At 49.3% G+C, this 14,634-nt stretch overlaps 1 protein-coding gene across 7 annotated transcripts in view; it reads right to left on the bottom strand.

Annotated features, from left to right (window-relative positions):
* Hipk2 (homeodomain interacting protein kinase 2) overlaps nucleotides 1–14,634 on the bottom strand; it is a 188,910-nt gene that overhangs the window by 50,196 nt on the left and 124,080 nt on the right. For all 7 annotated transcript variants that reach the window (XM_005405436.2, XM_013504951.1, XM_013504952.1 and 4 more), the window contains exons 3-7: nucleotides 9,616–9,739; nucleotides 9,204–9,323; nucleotides 7,404–7,490; nucleotides 5,528–5,712; nucleotides 932–1,094 (exon numbers count right to left, since the gene is read on the bottom strand). In XM_005405436.2, coding sequence (XP_005405493.1) covers nucleotides 932–1,094; nucleotides 5,528–5,712; nucleotides 7,404–7,490; nucleotides 9,204–9,323; nucleotides 9,616–9,739 — 679 coding nt within the window. The remainder of the gene's footprint in view (nucleotides 1–931; nucleotides 1,095–5,527; nucleotides 5,713–7,403; nucleotides 7,491–9,203; nucleotides 9,324–9,615; nucleotides 9,740–14,634) is intronic.

The following is a 14,634-nucleotide window of genomic DNA, read 5'->3' as shown; positions in this document are numbered from 1 at the left end:
GGCAAAGCGCCTGCCTGGCAAGCGCAAGGTCGTGAGTTCGGTTCCCGGTACCGGAGAAAAACCAAAAAAAAAAAAAAAAAAAGAAAGAAAAGAAAAGTCCAGGGACACTTTTTTGGGGGAACTATGAGACTGGAAGATGACAGCAAAAGTAAGAGTCTTAGGGCGGGAGTGGTGGTGGATGCCTATAATCCCAGCCCCCAGGAGGCTGAGGCAGGAGAATTGCCATAAGTGTGAGGCCAGCCTGGGCTACACAGTGAGTTCAAAGATAGCCTGAACTACACATGACACCCTGTCTCAAAGAACCATAAATAAATAAATAAAGTCTTAGATCTTACAGGTAGTCAGATCTACAGCTTGGAGATTACCATTTAATAAATATTTTCCCATGTTTTCAGCATTATGTTCAATTTTGCTGATTTTCTGCAAAAGGTTGAAAATGTGCAGGAGAAAAAAACCCTTAGTTTTCTAGTCCCTTTAGCTCTAGCTGCTAGGATCCTGCTGACAGCCTGATGTGCTGCTTTCCCCACGGCCTGGAGAAAGGGCAGGTTTTGTCTGTCTTGGAAGGAGAGCACCCAGACCAGGGCAAAGCAGATAAGCAGGGAGGTGCATGAATCCCTTCCGGTTCTGGAACTCCTTACTGGACAGACGTCAGGCACAAAAGCATCAGGGCATCTCCTCGTCCAGTGCTCATCAGGCAGAGGACAGCAGGAAGTGGCACAACCACAGAAAGAAGGCCCTGCAAGTCCTCTCTGAGACCTCTTCAGCGGCGCCAGTAGTCACACAAAGAGCCCCTGAGCCGGCCAAAGAACATGACCATGGAAGAAAGTGCTTCCTTAGAGAGGGACTCTGCCCCCTGATGGGGCTGCGGGGGTCCGAGTCCTGCTGCCCACACCAGCAGCCCTGCCCGGCTGCCCGGCTGCTCCCCGCTCACCTGGTTGTGGACCGTGGTCAGCTGGTTGTTAAAGGTCATGGTCAGGTTGGTAGATGTGCTGGGGGCCACGTGTGTGATGAAAGGGGTTTTGCTCTGGTTCACCGTGTCATACATATTCACTCGCCGCTTGCAGATCTCCATGTTTTGGAAACATGACTTGACACTGTTTATGCAAAAGGGAGAGGCAGATAGAGACACAGGGAAAAGAGGGTAGGGTGGGAAAAAGGGAACACGATTAATCCAGTACACGAGACCATCAGTGATACTTAGCTTTATGTGTAAATGCTGTAGGTTTCCCACGTAGTCTGTACATGTGTGACCTCACTGTTCTGTAGGTGAATCCCCATCGTCCCCACCCTGGTGGGCCAAGCTTCTGCGGAAGACACCACCCGGCCATTCTCGCTGCACTCCCCACCACCCTCCACAGGTCCCTCTGCAGCCTTGCTGCAGTCTCAACTTTCAGGGTGGTTTCTGGCCCATGAACATACAGATAAGCTCTGACTGGGATGCTAAACAGCAGCTTAGACCGAGCTGCCTCCTGCATCTGCATTCCCCAAAGACAGCTGTGCGCTTTGCAGCTACCCTGGGGCACCAGCTCCACCAGCTCCAGCCAAGGAACTCCCCCTCAGCAAAACCACTGCTACTCTGGCTCCTTCCTGGAGCTGGGCATGCAGTGAAAACATCGGTGACACCAATAACTAACAGCAACCAAGAGTAGTGCTAATATTTACGGTGTTTGCAATCTCTCACTCAGCCCTACAACACCGCAAGGTGGAGACAGAATTATTCTTCCTATTTTGTGGGTGAGGCTAAAGTGTAGGAAGCTCTGAGGTAATTACTGTACTAGCAATCTTCACACATGTACCCCTCCCTCTTCATCCTTGTTTTCTTTTCTAATTCTTGCTCAGTTACATAAAGTAAAATTTTCTTTTCCTTTTTTTTTTCTGGTACCAGGAATCAAACTTGGGACCTCATGCTTACCAGACAGGCACTGTGCCACTGAGCTATATCTCTGGCCCAGTTTTGTCCTGTTTATTCCTCCACTCAAAACAAAACCCTAATTAATTATAAAAGTGGTACAGAACCTAGGACTGGAGGCACATGCTTGTAATTCCAGCACCTGGGAGGCTGAGGCAGGAGGATCATCATGAGTTCAACGTCAGCCCAGACTATACAGCGAGACCCTGTCTCGCTCCCACCCCAGCTCCTGAGACTGTTACAAAATGTCCTTCAGAGTCTCCACACCGCTCTTCATTCACTTCTGTGTCTTCAGTAAAGTCATTATGCCCCAAATGCTAGTATCCAAGCTCAAATCCTAAGGAATCTCCAACTTCAAAATGATATTTTAATTAGAGACAATGTAGCTGACTATAAATAATATTTTTCTACTAGTTTAAGATTACAAATGTTTACTACATACATTATATCGCGGGTTAAACAGGTATTAGTAGGTTATACCTAAACATCCTTTCCATGGAAAGTGTTTTCCAAGTTTCAAAAAACTTAGAACTTACGGAATCTTACTTCTAAGTTAATGACTGCCTACATCGGCCACATAATACACGCTAAATAAACATTTATGGACCCTGGAGAGAAGAGAGGACACCGTCCCGATATAACAGCGAAGTATTCTGCTAATAATGCTGCCAGTGCCAACATATCTGAAGCTGCTATCAAGTATCACGTCTACTGTGAAAGCTTTCATGTGGAGGTTGCAGACATAAAAGATGGACTGTGTATTATTTTTGGAATGTATATGAAGCATTTAATGGTTTTGTGACAGTTCAGTGCAAAGTTTTCAGACTCAGAATTTTCTCACTAAACATGGTTTGAGCTTTATCAGGCTGAGGCAAGCACTTTCACTTCGGGTTAGTGTATAAGAAGATTGGTTCTTAAAGAATTCATGCACTGTAATCCTGGTATGGAGAAGTGAGTGGGTCTCCTTCATTTGGACAGCTAGGGCTCGGCCCCAAGGGTGGAGTCCGCAGTGGCTGGCCTGGAGGTCTATGGTCTCCGCAGCAAGTTCCAGGACTGAGTCTTAGTTAAGTACTGATGTGCTCAGACACACCTGTCCTTCTTAGCCTATATTCTGAGTTCTAAGTTGTCAGTGCTGCCTTCACTGGCTCCTGCCACACTAGACAGAATAGACCGCGTGACCTGGGCTTGGAAGGGATATCTCTGGATTCCTCTGTACTGGAACCTGGCTGCTTCACACGTGGCTCTGCGTTAAGGAGGCACTGCTTTGCTGCTGCAGTGTGATTTGACTTGCTTCACGGACTGGGAAGGAACAGAACTGAAACAGAGGAAACACCCAGTGGTCGGTGCCATCCACTCCCTTCTTGAAGGCTGCATCTTGTAAGCTTGGGACCAGCGTGGAGACTCGGCCCCATCTGATTCTGGCCATGGCAGGGCCAGCAGCGGTGTGCAGACCTCTGATCTCCAGGCTCTTCTCATGGCATTCCTTTGCCTCGAGATCTATGAGAATCTGTTGTTCTCTCTGAGCACACAACTGCTCCTGCATGTGTGCAGGGATATGACTCTTCATTCTTTCATGTCCCAGGTACCTCAGGTTGAGGCTGGAAGTGGTATTTCCACCTACTGAAAACCGCCCCTCACTCACTGAGGCCTCTGACACTGGCTCTGTCTTTCGCTCTAAGCCATTCCCTGTCCACCCAGAAAGACCTCAGAGGCTGCGCTGATGACTTGTCAAACACCCTGGCTTCTCAGTGACCTCTCTTCCTAGTGATCTTGCCCTCGGCCCCACCACCTAGTCCCTGGTCTGTGAGACATCAAACTACTCCACTTCCCACAAGCAGAAGCTCAAGTATCTTGTTCCTGGCCACGTTCTCCACCCATCTGGCCCATTTAACTGTCCCTACAAAACCACCCCAGGAGTTGACCCAGGCATCTAGTTCACCTGGACCCCTCCCACCTTCACTTCCTTCCTCTGTGGCTATGGCTGCCATTTTGGATCCAGCCACTCCAATGGCAGCAAAATTGACTTCTCCCTCAGATTGTCTTTTCCTCTTAACAGCGTGGCACAAATTCTACCTGGACAAACCCAGCTGTCAGTTTTCTCTCTGCCTTTACCTGAGGAGGTCAGTTACACTATCCAGTCTTCATGTTTGGCCTCAGCAATTGACAGTCCAACCATGTTTCTTTGGTCAGTTTGTTCTGTCACCTTCTGCCCTGGCCACTAAACATCCTACCTTCTTAAACCAACAGCTATCTTCTCAACAGAACCCTGCTGCCTTCTTTGGAGAGACAGAAGCTGTGCGACAGGAACTCCCTCAACTTCTGCCCACTAAACCAGCTACCAGCTGACAACCACATTCCCTCTGGTCTGCCAGTCTCGGTGATATTTGTTTATCTTCCCGCCCATGTTCTAACCCAGCCCCTCCCACTGTCTCAGGAAACTGGCCCAGGATCCTTGTCCTTCAGTCTCTCACACGCTAACGGATACTTCCCATCAGTACCTGAAATTGTTTAAGTCTCCTTGTTCCTCAAAAAAAAAACTTGCCCAAACAAGGGGTGTGGGGAGGAAAGAAGGGACAAGAAAAAAAAGAATAGAAGGAAAAAAAAGGAAATGAAGCCTTTGTAAATAAAGAGGGAAAGAGGGGCTGAAAGGAGGGGAGGAGAATGGGAAAAAAGCAGCAGCAAGATATACCGTGTACAGGTACAAATTCCCTGTGATGAATGTTATCACCATGTATATCAATAGAATATATTTAGAATGGAAAAATAACCTTCCCCAACCCATTCCCAGTCACCCCTTTCCTTTCACAGCCTCATTTCTTGAAAGATAACTCTGTTTCAGCACCTCTCACTTGATCTTCCCACTTGCTAAATGGGTTTCTGCTTCTGCCATTGCACCGAAACACCTGTCACTAAATTACCACCCACCTCGAGCTGTGAGATCTGGTGAGTATCTTTCCAGACTACTCGTGCAGCAGCGGCAGGCAGGTCTGTGCGCAACACACAGGCAGCCAGCCAGCCCCCTGCTTACTGGTCCTTTAATGATTTCCCACTGCTCTCTGGATATAGACCCACATCCTCATCATGCAGGGCTTGGCCCTGGCTTACTCCTGTGGCCTCAGAGTCTCCTCCACTGCCCCCCAAGTCTGGTGCCCAGCCCTGCCCAGCTGGTGGTCCACTTGTACCCAGCCTCTTCCTCACCCTTCAGGGCTCAGTTTCTTAGGGTCTTCCTGCCTTGGCAAGTGAGAGTAACCTTTGGTGCTGAAGCTAGTTTTGCTTCTGCTATGTGGGGCACTTGCGGGCGGGGGTACCCCTCTGCATGGACAGCAACCAGAGTCTGGTCCATCCAGCCCCATGCTCTCCCATGTTCCTCTTCCCATCCTTTTGGTATAGAGCAAACCATAGCCCAGGATCCCAACCCAGCGCCCATGTGTTTTATGAATGTTTTATTGGGATGCAGCTTCAGACATTCATTTATGCATCACCCCGCTTGTTGCTTTCTGCTACCTACAGAGCTAGGTAGTTGTAACAGAAACCAGGTAGCTGAAAACCCTAATATATTTACTATCTAGGACTTCAAAGAGGTCTGCCCCGGCATAAAGGGTTGAGCAGGACACCTACTGTGTACTATGGGGAAAATCGAGCAAGTGTGTCATGGTGACAAAGGGGTGGTTCAGGGTTTCGATCGGAGTGATTCTCTTATCGGCATCTATGGTCAGCATCTTCTTCAACAGGTCGATGAACTCCCGCCGGTCTGCCTTCTCTACCAGCATGTCGCTCCCTTCCAAGTCTGCCGTCATGTTCACCTGGAAGCAAGCAGGACAGGTGACAAGGGCCCCACCACCTTACCTCTCCCAGCTCCTGTATCCTCAGCCCTGCTTCTCCTCCTCGTCTCTGAAGCCCCTTCCACGTCCCGGGAGGCTGTGTTCTGCCCCTGCAGAGGGCACCACCCATATGCTGCTGGTGCCCAGAGGATGTGCAGAGGAGGCTGGGTGCCGGGAAGGACCAGGGCCAGGGGCAAGGGAGAGGGCTGCTGTGGTTGGCATAGGCTATACACTGCTGTGCCGTCATCAGCCAAGCGGACGTGCAGCTCTTCTCACATCTCTTTAAAAACGGCCACAAGAGGAAAAGCACTGTGGAGCCTGGCTGCATAATAAGCATGTCCTTAATTCTACTGCACATGTTAAAAAGGTGAGGATGGTAAATTTTATGCGATGTGTGTTTTACCACAATTAAAAAAAAATCACAAAGAGGCAGTAGAGAAAAGATGCGTAGAAGGTTTGTGTAAACTTTGAGGGAAATGGAGGGGCCTGAGTGCCCTCCTCCTCTGTTCACAGAAGGTCACCCTGCGCCTGGTTCCCGGAGCAAGGCCAGAATTACTGCAGTCCTGCGTTCACTGCGGTCACCTCTGGCCAAGGCGAGCAGGGTATGTGAGCACAGGATTTTTAAGAGCAAGACTATATGAGGATGGTCTTTAAAAGGCTTGTTTTGTGATGCTTTCTATTTTTTTCCAAGACATGCCCTGGAAAGCAATTTCGGTTTTCTCAGACAATCTAAGCTACTAATCAACTGACAAGTGCGCTTTACTCAGAATCAGGATTTTTGGTTACACTCATCTGCAGTAAGAGGTGTGCTAAGTGTTTATTAGTCTATAGCTTTATTTCTCGTTGCTTTAAAGAAAAACGCACTTTGGGTTGCCCTGATTTTAGACTCTTCTTTACAATAAAAGTAGCTAAAGTTCTAGACTTTTCTCTGGGGCACAAAGGTGAGAATCTGTGTTCCCTGCCAGAGAGTAAGAAAGACTGAATGTAGTGGTCTGCAACCCCTCCCCACGAAGATATGTTCAAGGCCTGATTCCTGGTAGCTGTGAATGTGACCTAGTTGGAAATCAGGTCTTTGTAGATATAATAAATTGAGGCCATATGGGATCAGGGTGGGCCCCAGATCCAACGATGAGTGACTTTTTAAGGGAGGAGATCTGAACAGTGAGGTGGAATAAGGCCTTGTGGAGGAGCATTGCTGAGGACAGCCAAGGGTCACCAGAAGCGGGCAGAGATGGGATGGTCTTCCCAGGGCCTGGGAAGTACACTTTCAACATGCCTTCAATATACACTTTCAACATCCAGGACTTAATTCTACCGCCTTAAACCACCCAGTTTTCTGTATCCTGCTATAGCCCTAGGACATGAACACAGTATTAAACGCAAATATATTAATGGGCTAGAATTCTTCCCCTGAAAACATCAGCAAAACCAACCAGTACTACTTTACAGATGGGAAATAATAAAACAAAGCTATTTTGAAGATGCTGGTGTAAGGTTTTCACAATGCCCCCCAATTCATTCTTACGGAGGCTGGCACGTAAGTGTGCAAGGCCCACGCTGATGGCCACAGTTGGGCAATGGGATTTCTACCTGCCCACTTCGTCACACTTGCACAGTCTTGCTGCACTTGGGCTGGGAAGTGCTTACGCTGCACGCTCACCCGGGGCGCTTACCTGGGCCATATCATCTAAACAGTTGAAAATGTACTTTCTTGCTTCTTTGGACTTAATCCCCGTCTCTGCTTCATGGTCATCTGGTGTCTACGGAGAGAGCCAAAAGCCGATTGATTGGTAATGTGACTTAGCTCTGGGTCACCGACTCCAACCGAGAGACCCTGCTGCTCACGGAGGTTCTCTCTCACCTTATAGACTTTGATTCTTCTTAAAGTGACCTGCACACTGACTCCTCTCTCTGTTCATCCACACTAATGCAGCCTGCTTCCTTCCGTGAGCACCTACATTCATAGCCTGCACTGAACGGCCTTCACTTACAGAGGATTTTAAGATGGGTAAGGGATGCCACGTCCCTGGTCACTCTGAAGCCTTCCCTAAATGTAGGGGAAGAGTTCATTGTGGAAAAAAGTGGGTGTTTGTTTCAAAGTTTTATTTTATTTAATGAGCCCTTCTAAACAGTTCAACACATATGTGCACAGCACCATTTCAAAGCACACTAACTCATTAATGCCTCTTCATGATCACGTTAAGAAGGATGACTGCTATATTCATTTTCTTGATGGGAAAGCAGAGAGCTTAGGAAACTCGTCAAGGTCACTTGGGCAACAAGTGGCATCGATGTGGCTCTGGTGCCTGTGTTTTCCACTGTCCCTCCGTCTGGGCTGGCAGAAACATCCACTGCCATCACTGGCTGTGAAACTGCTGTTTCCAGGTCCAGTGGGTTTCTAGATTTTTCTGTGGATCAGAGGTAATTAATCCTCAAAATCTCACTCAACGACAGCACATCTGAGCAGCTTAACTCCTGGGGATGCTGGGCATACCACCTGAAGTGCTTGGGAAGACACAGGAGTGAGCCTTGCCCCTGTCGGGCCTCCTCTCTCCACTTAAGGACGCTGACAACCTGACCTTAGTGTCACCCTGGCAGGTGCCAAGCACCAGGTCTCCCATGAGAGGCCTAAGATGCCTGCTGAGCTCCCAAACCTCTTTTCTCAGTCTGTTTTGACTGCTGGCCACACAGCTGTCTTTAAACTTAAAGATATTAACATTTGGCTGAGGTTTCTGTCAACGAAACACCCATCCACCCTCCTGCAAATGAAGAAACACTCAGATGAATAAAACCACACTTAAGATTTTTATTATTTTTTCCTTCATTAATTTTAATTACTAGGCACAGATCAAAGTGAAAGCAAACTATGTTTCCGTTAAGGTACAACCACTGGAGGGTATACGGTGAACAGCAGTGCACTCCAGGGCCTGCGACACTGAAGTGCCTAGGCTGTTTCTGGGGCTGGAGAACCCACCCCCAATTCTGTCCTTGGGGAGACCACCTCAGCCTACGGCACCAGCACCGATGCTCCTCTCTGGCCCCCAGACACAGGTGGTGGTGAGCTAGCCCTCCTACTGGCGCCCACGTCCTTTCCTCCTGCGAAGAGGGCACTTGGTATGGTGGACCAGGGTCCTGTCTGTCCTCTGGACTGTGAACTCCTAGAGGGCAAGGTATGTTCATTTCCTTCCTCACACAGATCGGCCATCCAGGCTCATGGGCTTCAACATGGGGACTGCGGCAATGTTAACAGGACCCAAGCTTCTCAGGTAATCACGGGCCCAGAGCAAAGGTGTCTGAACATTCAAATTCAGCCACACAATAACTGAACCCTTCACACCCACTTTTTGTTGACCTAATCAAAGTGAGGCCCAGGATCAGCCCGTTGAAGTTGAACATTCCACTAATGGGACTGTGCCCCCTCTTGCCCAAATGCTGGGTGGCTGGCGAGGCAGGGAGGGAGGGCGCCCGCCTACCTTCAGCCTCCACAAAGGATACGGCGAGTCTGTGTCACGGTTGAAAAACCTGGTTGTCTTTGTCCCTGCGCTTAATAAATATTCAGCTGGCAAACCCTGTGTTTGTGAAATATACCGGATCTGCAAGAAAAGACAAGAAGGAGGTCAGGGCTTTTCCTGTCATTGTACATATGGCATTCTCACGGCTCTAGCAGCTTTGAGAAAAATGGAAACAACAGTTTTATGGGGAAAGAAAGAAGCAAAAAGAAAAAGGAAGAAGAAAGAAAAGCAAAGAAAAGCAAGGTTCAGGGAACAATGACAGCCAGTAACAGCGTGCACAGCCCGGCTTCTAAATGAAATGCTAATCCAGGATATTTTCCAGACAGAGAGAGAACAAGGTCTTGCCGCAAATCCCCGCATCATCTAGACCCACCTGATCATACTCTGAAGCTCCTGGATATAATGGCCAGCCCAGAAACAGCTCTGCAATGACACAGCCCAGGGACCACATATCAATTGCCTCACAAAACGGTAAACCCAAGATGATCTCGGGGGCCCTGGAGAAGAAGAGCGGAAGGGACCATTAGCAGTGTGACAATGCAGGCAACTGGTTTTGTGCTGAGTTCTGTCTTTCCAACCTGGGTACTGCTACGTCCCTGCCCTCACGGTGCTGTGGGTTGGATGCTCCATGTCCCCCCAGAGGCCCATGTGGTAAAGCCCTGGTCCCCTGGGGGGAGGCCTGTGGCTCTCAGGGAATGACTCTGGCTGGGCCCTCCATGACAGGAGGGTGTGGTTAACTGGCGGCAGGGTGCTAGGCAGGTGGGTGGCTATGGAACAGACCTACAGTGAAGCACATCTATCAACTTCATTGCTGTCACCCTCCAGCCAGATGAGCTGACAGCCACTTTAGCGGTACTGAGAGTAGCTTTTGTAGTGGAAGACCTGGAAACCCTCAGAGAATACCTGGTTTTCACAAAACAATTCTGAAACACAAATATTTTACTTTCAGAAATATGTAAAACAAGCTGCCCTAGCCAAAATAATAGGATCAAATCCAATTTTCATTTATTCTTTTTTCGAGCGGCCTGTGAGTTTTCAACCTCCTTTTTGGCTTTTACAAACTTGTGTCAGGCAGTTGCTTTGGCAATTCCAATTTTCATTTATGCCAATGATTCTTTTCTTAAGAATTTATAGCATACTCTCCCAAGGAAACACCATTTTCATTAGCTTCAAAAAAGTTAATCTCTGCAAAGGTCCTCTAATGTTATAATTAGAACCCTATTTATGAATAAATCCTCTGGGAATCAACTACAGTTCCATTACAAGCTCTACAAACAATCCAGTCCTGACAGCAGCGAGTAATGTCCCTTCACATGACCGACTAGGTGACACGCTGGACATTCCAAAGGAAACCACCTAAACTCAAAGAGAAAACTATACATGTAGTTGGTAATCAAAACCAGAGGCCACCGAGCCCAATTCCTTTTCTAAGCACTTCTATGACTAAATGTGTATACATTTGGGAGATAACTAGCCTCAAATTTTGAGATATGAAAACACGTATTTTTTTAAAACAGTGGCTTGAGGCACTGTGCTAATAACGGCCTGCATTAACCCAACTTTCACTTTCTCTGTTTGGTTTCCCGCTTTATATGACAATGCTGCACCCGGAGGCCACCTTCACCCAGGTCACCCTGCACCCGGCTGGAGCAAGGAGAAGGTGACATTAGAGCAGCCTGGATCTTCCAGCTGGATTCTCGTGGCTCAAAAGTAGCCTCCTCCTCCCTGCTTTAAGTCTGCTCTCAATGCTAATTCCTCTCATATATAAATAACATCTAAAAAACCACATATAACCCCCCAAATGTCTTATTCCAAAGTTTTGATTTTTCAGGTGTACAACAGGGCTGACACGGTGCTTCTGGGGGGCCACAGCGGCCGCCTGGGTATCGGGGGCAGTGCTGCAGTTTGGATGTTGAGTCCCCCAAGGCACACTTGGTGAAGGCCTGGTCCCCAGGGGATGCTGTCAGGAGGTGGTGGCATCTCTGGGAGGTGGGGGCTCCTTGGTACTGTGCCCTGCGCCCGTGGGACCCCAGCCCCTGCTTCTTTCTTTTTTTGCTCCCTGGCCCATGACGGAAGTAGTTCTGCTTGGCCTTGGGTTCCCACCACGATGTGCTTCTTACTACAGGCCCAAAATAATGGGGCGAATGGATCAGGGACCAGAACTTCCGAAACTGTCTGCCAAAATAACCCTTTCCAGTTAGCAGTTTATGATTTCGGGTATTTCACTACAGTGACAGGACACTGCCTAATACAGAAGGGAGGCATTGCTGGCAGCAGGGAGCATGGTGCCTCGCTGCTCTTTATGGGGTCCCTCACTGTCCCTGCCCCTCTGCTGGGGACAGCTGTCAGAGCTCTCCTGGGCCACACCCTCTCTGGGGCCTCGGTCTCCTTTAGTGCAGGTGCCTGTGGGCCCCGGAGGCTGCTCTCACCTCTGGCATCCCTGTTGCACCCTCTGGGTCCTGAGGCTTTCCCCTCACCATCTGCCGGGGTGACCTGTACCCCGAGTTTCCCACTCCAGGGCTCCCAGATTCCCTCATCTTAGCATGTAAGCAATGAGATTAGCACTAGATTGGTTCCAGCAGTCTCTAGGGATGGACTCGGTTTAAAAAACCACATCCCTTAGGAAAGGAAAGACTGTCTGACAAGGACATTACAGAGGAAATGATGGTGTTGTTTTCCTTCTGCCCTGCTGTGCTAGAACGAGTGTGGAGTCAGCTGGGGTGAGGGGCACAGGGCCTGGCTGCCTCTGGAGGCAGCGAGGCAGCAATGCGGCTCTGAAGTGGGGATGCGTGACACTCCAGTCTCCAGGAATGGGCAGCTATAGTTCTCTGGAACCTGCCTTCCTATCCAGTTAACTAATCGGAGCTCACAAATCCCGAGCGGGCAGCTTCTAACCTGTGGACACCCCGCTTTCCAGTTTCGGTCCCCTCATGCTGTGCACAACAGAACCCAATGACTTAACCCATCACACAGGCACTTTGGTGATGTTCTTTGGCAAGGAACATCACACACAGGTTTCAATGACTGACACTACACACGAAAACTGCTCTTAGTTCACCAATAAAATGAAATTCCTGGTGCTGTGGGATGTGCGCACAGCAGAGTATTTTTCTTGGTCTGAAACAGAAGTACAATCCTGTCCACAAAAGGCCTCCCAGGCTGGGAAAGTGACACTGAAATAGCTACAATTAAACACAAATGTGCATTATACAAACGTATAGACCTGAGAAAAGTAGCCACACAAGCACACGGCACACACAAGCACACGGCACACTCCAGCAGCTCCCATTTTAGAAAACAAAGCAGAATACAAAAAATAAAAACAAAAATCCAAACCCTAGCTATCCCTTCATCTCTGCTGCCCCGGGGGGCCCCTCCAGTGGGCAGCACTGCCCACTGCTCCTTGTCACCACACACTGTCCTCTCCACCTCCTCAAATGCAGCTACACACTGAACCACCCAACGCTGCCCTTGGCAAGACCGGTGCAAGCCGAGGGTCACCTCCTGCGCTCTGTGATCCACACCCTGGCCACAACCTCCCATTCTGCACACTCAGTCCTGGCTTTCCAGGCACCACCTTGCATCCTTCCCACCTCTGTGCTGCAGCTGTTACCGCCTTTCCTGGCTTGGCCTTTGCCATCCAAGTGCCACACACTGTCAGCCTTCTGCTTGTCTCTCTTTCCATCTTTGCCTTAGGTAAGTGTTACAGGTTGAGTTAGGTCCCCCGCAAAAAGATGTGCCGAAGTCCTAATCCTGGGACCTCAGAATGTGACCTCATCCTGGGAACAGGGCTGCTGCGGGGGTAATCAGTTGAGATGAGGCCATCCTGGCACTGCAGGCCCTACTCCAACACGACCGGGGCTGGCCCTGGCCACTTGGTCTCACCTGGAGCCTCCTATCTGCGCCTTCTCTGCTCCAACTGCGCCTCCTGCACAGCAGCTACTTGCGCCATCCCTTCGGTACCTCCCCGCGCACTTAGAACATGTGGCCTGGGGTCTGCACCACCAGGACCCTGCCCAGCTCTCTACCATCGCTTCAGAATGTTCTTCCAGCTCAATAGGACGGTCCCTGGGGTTTCTTTCCGACTTCTGGGGCACCCTAAGTGCCTTTCGGACCTTGCGTCTTCATGTAACATTGCTGCTTCTATTTGGATGCGCTCCCCATGGCCTTCAAATGGCTGCCTCCTCTCATTCTTCACGTCTGAGCTTAATTGTCACTACCACAGACGGCCTCCCCTGACACCAGTTAGTCTCCATCTGCAGTGCCATAAATGTCACTTTACAGCGCTTTCCCAATAACCTGCTCACAGTCTGTCTCCCCTCCATGCCCACGAGGGCAGCACAGTGCCTGGCATTTAGTAGCCACTCAATCAACACGTATTTGTTCACCGAATGAGCCCTGATTAGATGTAAGGAAGTGCTAAAATATGTGATTCAGCCTGGAAGTTCCAAGGCAGCACAGACAAAGAATGGAACCAAGGCGTGGGCACTGGGACGGGGTGCGTGGAGGCCCGAGGGGCTGTGCGTGTTGGCCTCAGACTCCTGCAGCAGAGGCACCTGTTTGTGGGTGGCTCACAAAAGAATTCCAGCAACAGAGAGTAGCAGGCTTGGGGCTGTAAGTGGCACGGGGTCACACAGGGTCAGGACTTAAGATTGCAGAGAGAAGCCTTCCATTTGGGGGCCATGGCCCTGATACCCGCGGAGCCTATCTCCCAGCCTGTCTCCTAGGAAGTGTGCTTTTCCCTGCATGCACAAGACACACTTCCAGTGCAGCCTCTTTCCTCCCTCCCTCCTTCCTTCCATTCTTTACTAAACATGTGCCGCCCACTTTCTCTGCACCGGCCGCACCACGTGACAGAGATACAAACATGAGGGACACATTCACACCAGATTGGTCCAGTAAATATTCACTGAATACCTACTGGTCCTGAGGAACCATCTTATAGAATTTCATTACTATTTTGGGACAGGGTCTTGCTATGTAGTTCGGGGTGTCCTTGAACTGACTATGTAGCCCAGGCTGGCCTCAAACTTGTGGAAATCCTCCTGCCTCAGCCTCCTGAGTGCTGAGATTATAGATGTGGACTACCATGCTTGGCAAAAAACTTTAAACTACATGCAATGTCAGACAAAATTTGCACATAAAAAGAGGGTGGTTTTTTTCCCCCAACATTCCTATCACAAAATACTGAAACATCTGCTTTTCTACAGAAAGAAAATAAGCTACTGTCATTTTGGCCCATCCGTACAAGTCTGCATGTCTGCTCCCTATAGACTTTTTTGGTGTTTTGAGATGGTCTTGCTATGTTGTTCCGGCTGATCTTGAACTTTCTATATAATCCAGGCTGACCTCAGACCCACAGGAATCCTCTGGCCTCAGCCTCCTGAGTGCT

This window comes from Chinchilla lanigera, unplaced genomic scaffold (genome assembly GCF_000276665.1).
Source record: "Chinchilla lanigera isolate Chin_1 unplaced genomic scaffold, ChiLan1.0 scaffold00093, whole genome shotgun sequence".
Lineage (NCBI taxonomy): Eukaryota > Metazoa > Chordata > Mammalia > Rodentia > Chinchillidae > Chinchilla > Chinchilla lanigera.
The sequence above is the reverse complement of the archived record's forward strand: the minus strand, read 5'-3'. Positions and strand labels throughout refer to the sequence as shown.